This window comes from Camelus ferus, chromosome 20 (assembly GCF_009834535.1).
Source record: "Camelus ferus isolate YT-003-E chromosome 20, BCGSAC_Cfer_1.0, whole genome shotgun sequence".
Classification (NCBI taxonomy): domain Eukaryota; kingdom Metazoa; phylum Chordata; class Mammalia; order Artiodactyla; family Camelidae; genus Camelus; species Camelus ferus.
In genome coordinates this window covers 19067476-19075857 of record NC_045715.1, presented here as the reverse complement: position 1 = coordinate 19075857, position 8382 = coordinate 19067476, and the positions used below count along the sequence as shown (strand labels likewise).

At 41.7% G+C, this 8382-nt stretch overlaps 1 protein-coding gene across 2 annotated transcripts; it reads right to left on the bottom strand.

Annotated features, from left to right (window-relative positions):
- Nucleotides 1–1454: 1454 nt before the first annotated feature.
- LOC102517908 (epididymal secretory glutathione peroxidase) lies at nucleotides 1455–7899 on the bottom strand. 2 transcript variants are annotated; one of them, XM_006192025.1, is made up of 5 exons: nucleotides 7813–7899; nucleotides 4889–5042; nucleotides 3474–3591; nucleotides 2779–2878; nucleotides 1455–1661 (listed from the first exon to the last, which is right to left on the bottom strand). In XM_006192025.1, the coding sequence occupies exons 1-5, from the start codon at nucleotides 7897–7899 to the stop codon at nucleotides 1455–1457; spliced, it is 666 nt and encodes a 221-aa protein (XP_006192087.1). The 2 variants fall into 2 exon arrangements, with proteins under 2 accessions (XP_006192087.1, XP_006192088.1); XM_006192026.1 differs by lacking the exons at nucleotides 1455–1661; nucleotides 3474–3591 and having other exon boundaries at nucleotides 2817–2878.
- Between the last annotated feature and the right edge of the window lie 483 nt (nucleotides 7900–8382).

The following is an 8382-nucleotide window of genomic DNA, read 5'->3' as shown; positions in this document are numbered from 1 at the left end:
CATCACATCTCCTTGTGCATATCCACCAGTATAGCATCTCAGTTCAGGTTTGGTGAAAGTTTTAAAAATTGTTTCTTTGTGCCAGTGGCTGCTTGTGTTCCACCAATCCCCTCATTGCCAACTAGATGGTGGATAATTTAGCCTCAGAAATCTCATCTTAGCCTCTTCTTTGTCAGATCACTTTGGATACCACTTTTGGTGGGGTTCCCTGGAAAAACTCTAAGATGGGGATTTACATTCAGAAAGTTTACTGGGGCACTACCTGAGAAGAAATGAAGAGAATCAGAATTTGTCAGAGGGGAAAACTGGGTTGCAGTGCAAGTGCAAAAAGGCATTTGCTACCCCCCGGAGGTCTCCACAGCTGGGATGGGCCCTTCAGAGTTGTCCTAAGCTGAGAAGCCAGATCTTGGCTTTTGTACCCCCTCATTGACCAATAATTGGATACAAGCTTCCCCTGGAAAAGGACTGTGACCTTGACCTGAGACAATTTCTAAAGAGGGATGACAGTTGAGAGCCATCAGGTAACAGCCTTCCAAGGATCTGGGAGGGTTTCAGGTAATTCAGTCAATACACCATCTGTGACCTTCACAGTGAGGAAGAAGAGAAAGATAAGATGACTTTGAGCACAGGATGGAATTTAAAAACCACCATAGTGATCCCAGATGCTGCAGAAAACATTTTATTGGAGATAATGGCAGGGCTCATTCTGAAACCAAGGAATCAAGGGTTGAGAGGGGAAAGCCTATCCTTCAAAGGCTGCCCTGCCCAGGTATCTTAACCTAAATGCACTGAAGATCAGACATAGAACAATTTCTGTCAGGTCCAAATTAGAAAGAGGCTCTGAGTCCCACTATCATGGAGATGCCCTTCCCTTCATGTGAGGTGATTTCCTGCTCCCACTCTACCTTAGGGCTCCTACAAGAGACAGATCAGTGCGGGGTTGGGGGTGGGCAGGGTGTCATGGATAGACTGACTTGGAAAGGTTTGGAAATTGACATTACATGTTTGTTCTAGGGGAGGACAAACGTTATGAAGTGGAACCTAGATTGTGCGCCTATATACCCCATTGCTACTTCTACACCTTTAGAGCAGAGAGAGAAGGAGGAGTCAGAATGTCTAGGAATGCTGTTCTTCAGGATATTGTGACAAAGTGAACCATCCTCATGGAAAGGTGGTTTTCCTTTGATGAATTTTCATGATTAAATTTGTAACACATGTCTAAGGATTTAGAGTTTCCATTCTTTTTTTCTTCACTTGCATACTCTTGCAAGGAGAAATAGCAGTAACCTTCTGTTTATAAATCTCCTTGGTAAAGAGTGGGAATTTTTGGCACTATAGGGGTGACTTAGTCAAGAGGAGGCCACTTAGGAAGAGAGTGTAGTGAAAAGATGGATTTTTTTTGAACAGATATTCAGGTAAGAAGCGGGATAGCTCCTGCCCCCTATTCGATCTTCCTATTTAGTTTTGAGGTGCTTCAGGTACGCCAGGATATCTGACCTGACTACACTGATTGGAGTCCGATGGAACCATCGCATGATGGGGACTCCATTAGGTCCCACCAGGAACTTTTCAAAATTCCAGCGAATGTCATGGACCATGATGGGTTCCCAGGATATATGTTTGATTGAGCCCATAACCTCGGAAGGATGAGGACAGGCGCGCTGAAGCAGAGAGATGGAAAAGAGAAATGACAATGTAATTTCTGCTCCTGGATGATCCAGGCTATTTTCAACAACAGAGAATCCACTTCTTCTTATATCTAGATATTTTAATTTCCTATGATTCTTAATAAACTCTCTGAATCACAGTCATGCCAACTACAAACAATACTGTAAATATTACAGCAAAAGTCTATTCCCTCTTTCTGTTTCTCCCTGTGACCCCATCACAAAATCATGCTGCTATGTTTAGGACATGTCACCTCTCTAGCTTTCAGTTTCCTTTTCTGCAAAGTGAGTGGCTTAGATTAGAATGTGGTTTCCCAGATTTTGGTACTCCATGGGCCAATAACATTTCAAAAATATCTTTTGGGACCAAAATGGAGTTCCAATATTTTGTTTTGTCAAATAAGAGAAAAAAAATTTTTTTAATTCATCATTTAATTTTAAAATGATAATTATAAGAATAGATAACACATAGGTCCTAATCTTACAATAAAGGGCAGCCCTACAGATCAGTTGAGTTTATGAAACCCTCCTTACATTGCCCTATTTTTTTTTTTTTTTTTCAGTTTACTGAGAATATACAAAAATCTCAACATGGGCCAGCCTTGGCCCACAGTCCAACATTTAGGAACGAACAATGAACTCTGATGCCCTTTAGAGGCCCTTTCAGCTGTCACATTCTCTATATCTAAAAGTCAAGTGTTTCATAAAACACAGTTACTACATTGTATTATACCTGTTGATTTCTATGTATTCCTCTCCGGTATGAACTCATCAAGGAACAGGGACTGTGTCTATATACCTTTATACTCTTATTATTTAGCAAATTGCCTTATAGATAGCAGACACTCAACAAATGTACCTTGAATGAATGAATGTCAATAAGCAAAAGAGGATGATCCCAGTGAAAAGAAATACTCTATACAACTCTCTCCACAAAGTCAGAGTCTCATAGATACTAACAAATTAAACCCTAATCCCTATGCTAATCTGAAGGTCTCTTCATAGAGTCTAATCCCACCTCCAGGCAGGAGCTTTTGGATCTATTTACAACACGTCAACTCTATACTAGGAATATTAGAGAAAAAGAGGCTTACATCAGTAATTAACTTACCTTCAAGAAGGTGAAGACTTTCTGTTCTTTTTCACCATTCACATCCCCTTTCTCAAAAAGCTGGAAATTAGGTATATATCCTCCTCCCGGACGGACGTACCTGCAATGAACCATAATGTTCCCAGGAAGCTCCAGAATATAAGAGAGAAAGTTATGATGGATTACTAGGATTTGAGGTCATGAGACAGGGGAGAAAATGCTAGAGTTACAGAAAACAGGGCTGTAGGGAAAAGTAAGGGGAAAGTAAGACCATTTTTAAACTTTGGGCTCCCAGATTCACTTCATTTTTCTCTATTCCACATCCTGTCACTCCCTCTCCCCCAACCCTGCACTGTTTCTGCACCAGAAATATCAGGAGCCATTTCTTTCTTCCTTTTATTTTTTTTAAATTTAATGGAAGGACTAGGGATTGAACCTAGTACCTCGTGCCCGCTGAGCTATACCTACCCCACCCCAGGAGCCATTTCTGTGCTCTTGCTCCTCCATATGTCCAGGTCTCATTACCCAGGGAGGAGGAGAGAGTCTCTGAACACTGCCATACTCACAACAGCAGAGGCCAAAGTTAAACTCAGTTTGTAGAGGCCCCTAAGCCTATTAATCCACTACCCATCCTGGAAGTTCCCAATACAGAAGGACCTCTGGAAACTGAGGAAAAGTAGACAGAGACCCCTATAGGGTTTCAAGGACGCACTTACTTCAGTCCTGGAAGGATCTCTGAGTTCTCTCCCGGCTCTTGCTTTCCAAATTGGTTGCAGGGGAAACCCAACACAACTAGGCCATAGGACTTCAGCTCCTCCTGAAGTGTATTTAATTCTATGAGTAGAGAAGGGACGATATGGCAGCCTGGCTAGAGACCCTGCCTTGTGTAGAGAAAGATTTTTGGAGTTACCCATTTTACAGAGGAGAAAACAGAGGCCCAGGGAAGGAAAAAAATATTTAGGTCAGAATGACTATTAGTAGCAGGGCTGAAGTTAGATACTGGATCTCTAGACATGGATTCAAAAGCCCTGTGTTATAGTGTAGTATTTCCCAAATCTGTAGCATGTCAGACTCAGCTGGGGGCTTTCTTTAAAAATAGAGATGCCCAGGTCCCATTCCAGAGAATTCTCTGATTCCATTCTTCTGAGATGGCTCCCAGTTATCTTTATTATTCTAAAGCTCACCAGATCACTGCTCATGGAATTGTAAAATGGTGCAACTGCTATGAAAATTTCTCAAAAAATTAAAAATAGAACTACCATAAATCCAGCAGTCCCACTTCTGGGTGTATATGCAAAAGAACTGAAAACTAGGTCTGAAAGAGATATTTGCACACCCACGTTCACAGCAGTGTTATTCATAATAATCAAGAAGTGAAAGCAACCCATATGTCCATCAATATAATATATACATATAATGGAATATTATTCAGCTTTAAAATGAAAGGAAATTCTGTCACATGCTACAACATGGTTGAATCTTGAAGACATTCTGCTAGTGAAATAAACTAGTCATAAAAAGACAAGTACTGCATAGTAAGACAAATATATGAGGTATCTAAAGTAGTCAAATTTATGGAAACAGTTATAAAATCCCTTTCCCTTTTTTCTTGTCTATGTAAGTTACCTGGAAAAGCCTCAGAAACATCAGTCCTACCTCCTCTATTTACCAAGGAGACCTGAATCTTTGGACACGCTCCTGGTTCTCAGATACATATTGATTCTCCTGGAAATCTCAGGAGCAAAGCAGAGTCAGAACATAGGGAAGGGGTCCGCAAACTTTTTCTGTGAAGGTCCAGATAGTAATTTCAGATTTTATGAGCAGGATGGTCTCTGGCACCATTACTCATACAACTACTCAGCTCTGCCTTGTAGCGTAATATCGAACACAGACAATTTGTAAATGAATGGGCATGGCTATGTTCAATAAACCTTTGTTTACAAAAGCAGGCTTGCCAGATTTGCCCTGTGGACCAAAATTTGCTGATTCCTGACATCAGGGAATAAAGATATTTGATCATGAGTATTGATTTTGATATATAGAATTAGAATTAGAATATAATTCCAATATGATTTAGAATATAATGAGCTGGAAAATTTAGTCCAAAGGAGAATTGGCTATGAACGCTTACCAAGATATTGAGATGTCAGACCACAATAGGTGGCCACATTGACAAAAAGGACATGCTTGCCCGCATACTGCTTGAACTGAATGTGTTCCGCCTCATTCAGAGTGAAAGCGTCATATTCATAGATGTTGCCTTTCACATCTTTGTAGCAATCCATCTGGAAGATTTTAAAAAATCATAATATTAGTAACAATAATTTCTGCCATCTGTGTAATCTTTCAAAGCACTCAAAGAATAATGCATGTATTAACTGAGACCCAGAAAACAAAGAAGAGTTGTCTAAGGTGTCAATAACAAGAATGAAACTTCAGTCTGGTGACTTGAAAGGCAATAATTTTTTGAAGAACAGGGAGTCAAGTCTCTCCATTATCCTGGCAGAAGTAAAATACCAGGAACTGCTTAGATAAATGGAAAAGAGCAGACATTCATGAGCTGGAAGGGGATGACCTTAAAGTAAGTTGGGCCAAACAGAAAAGCACACTGCCTTTCATGCTTCTGTAAAAATGAGGCTACTCCTTGTCTCTGGATTAAAGGCATCCTGCCTGGATACCCTCCCTAAAGGGAAAGTTTTAAATTGCCCAGGTATTTTAGGATGGTCTTGTTACTTCTTTAACTTTCCCAAGGTCTTCTGACTTCTTATCCCACTTATCAGCATGGTGGGGAATCAGAAGCCAGCTCTATTGTTAGATTTCTTTGTGAACCTGAGCATTGTCATCCTTGGCTCTTAGTTTCCCCACTGGCAAAATGAAGACATTCATCTGGATGTCTATCAGATCCTCCAGGGACCTTCCAGGTTCCACATTCTAGAATCTAATATTATCCCCTCCTTGAGTAGTTTTCTCTCTCTTACTCTCTTACTCACATGACGGTCTTGCAAACCAATACTATGAAGTTCTAACTTTTTGTAGGTCCTAAGAATGGAAATGGAGAGCTCAAAAATTCATCTGTGAGCAGGTCACCAAGATCTGTCTGGCAGCACCCAACTTACTCCATACTCAGCTCCTCACCCGATTGTGCTCTAGGTTTCTAATACCTGCCTCCATCATCAGCTCCATCTATTCTATTCCTTATCAAATTTCCTGAACATATTGGAGCAGGGTTCCTCATGACAGAAATAAGTTCCACATGAAATTCTCATTGGCTGTTCTTAGGTTAAATTCCTCTACATGCAGATCTCATTCCTCCTCTGTCTCTATCCATGCAGGGTCCACGCAGCACCCAAAGTGTGCTGACTCCACAGTGCTCACCAGCACCTCCTGATCCCTTTCCCTATATCAGAGAGGCTGCTACAAATTGCTCCTGGAATACAGGGAATATAAAATACCACAGTATGAAAAGAAAGCTAACGTCCAAACCACCCGGTAAGAAAAAGGCAGAGAAGTATGGACCAGAGAAAGGAGTGAAGGACATGATCTAATAAGAAAGGTCCAGACTTATACTAGGATAAAACTAGAGTCTCTAGAAATACAATGGACTAGAAAGGATTTTAGTCAAACATCATCTTCCCCCATCTAAGGAAGGAGTGATCCAACACAAAACCAAACTACATTTTCCCACTCATTCTATCACTAGCACACCAGGCTGGAACTACTCAGTCCCTCCCTCCTCCTGGGGAGAAAGGCATTTTCTTTATGCAGACTTTTGCACCTTTCCCTAAATGCGCGCGCACACACGCGCGCGCACACACACACACACACCAGCAAAACTGAGACATGTATAAAAAGAATATTATGGTTCCAAGCTAAACATTTTTAAGAATTTGCCTTTTGTTTCCCCCTTTGCTACGGCAATGAAAATGACTGAGAATCCTTTTGGGTACCAGAATGTGGGGACTTTGAACGTGAAGACTCCTCTGAGTCCAGCTTACTCCTAATATTCATTGCTGTTTCACGTTTCAGTCTGTATGATTTGTCTCATATACCTCTGGACTCAGCTTTTATTAAGCAAATTCTACAGCCCAGGGTCTCCCCACCCACGTAGGCAGCAATGGATAACATAAAAACCACATCAATTCTCAAAAATAGAAAGTCACCCAGGAGGTTATTAGTCAAGAGGCAGGAAGATCTTACCAGAGCTGCCTTTTATAGAACACATTATATGCATAATAATTATTGCTCACCTACCCGATTACTGGATGAGCGTGTGGGTAGATACTGTTACACACACATTTATAATGAGAAAGCAGAGACTAACAGAGGTGAAGTGACTTGTTCAAGGCCAAACGTGGTAACCCTCTATGTGAAGGAGAGTCTGCTTGCTCCTAACTTCATGATTCCTTTTTGCTTCCATATCATCAAGTTTGCTGCTATTCTTCCCTGAACGGCCCCTGCCACGGCCATATACACATTTTATCAATAAGGCAACTGAGCCATGAATTGGAAGTAGAATCAAAGCCAGAATCCAAGACTCCTGATTCCGGATCCAGTTGTTTTAGGCCTCCAATTATTTTTTTCCGTATGTTTTATGTTTCTCTGATAACACTCAGATTTCATCCATCCTGAAAACTTCCACACTGGCTTATTCCTCCTCTTCATGGGTTCCCCACTGAGCTGCATCTGAGATGACTCAGGTCAGCCTCTCCTCCCCACCCATTGGGATGCTCACTGCTGTCCCGAGCCTCAGACCCAGCTCTGAGGCACAGACTCATGTGACTGGAGGGGAATCCAGGTAACTTCTCCCTGGAGAAGGAGGGGAGAAAGGACCACAGTAAGGAGATGCTATCTTTCCTACCCATATTCAACTCAAGAAATACCCATTTATAGGAGTGAAGAAGCCTCAGGGAAAAGAGAAGAAAGGATTAGGGGAACCCGCAAAGAGAGAGAAAGCAGAGGTCAGAGTCTTACAAAAAGGACCGAGGGCCAGATCTTGGAGCAGGACTGAAGACTCCACCTTTGACCCCTGCCCTGCCCTCTCTGGAGGCCACTCACCTTCATCCTTTCTGGCTTGGAATTTGTCTGCACGAAGCCAGCTAAGAAAAGGAGGAAAAGATAGGAGGCCCTTAACTGTGCAGTCATGACTAGTGTTTGTAGATCACTAGTCTGAGATTCTTGAGGTCCTCAGGTAACTGGCAACCTTTTGATATCCTGGCAGAGACTCTGACTCTGCACAGGCCAATCACAGGGTGGCAAGGATTTCTGGGGTGTGAGTGGGGCAAGAAGATGTAGAATTCAAACCACATCCTCACATCTTCACCTACACACACCCCCATGAGCACTCAGTGCTCACTAGTGCAATGAGGACCTGGGACTCGTATAAATTCGGGTAGAATTAAGAAATGGTGAGGGCAAGCCCTCCATAGTCCTTAAAGTCTATTGTCTGTTTTTACTGCATGAAGAGGAGTGTCTATATGCAGGCACAGTCTCCCAGACCTCACAGTAAAGTGCCTAGAAAAAGGCATGATATAAACATTCCAAGTACTATTCTTAATATTATTATTTGAGCTCTAAAAAAAAAAAATTCAAAGATGGACCACATATGATCCCTCTAAGAGAGTTAGA

Coding starts and splice junctions, on each gene's coding strand:
- LOC102517908 (XM_006192025.1), bottom strand. CDS start 7,899: ATGACTGCACAGTTAAGGGCCTCCTATCTTTTCCTCCTTTTCTTAGCT. Junction 3,592..4,888: donor TCTGACATCTCAATATCTTG/GTAAGCGTTCAT, acceptor CTCTACTCATAG/AATTAAATACACTTCAGGAG. Junction 2,879..3,473: donor GAGATCCTTCCAGGACTGAA/GTAAGTGCGTCC, acceptor GGTTCATTGCAG/GTACGTCCGTCCGGGAGGAG.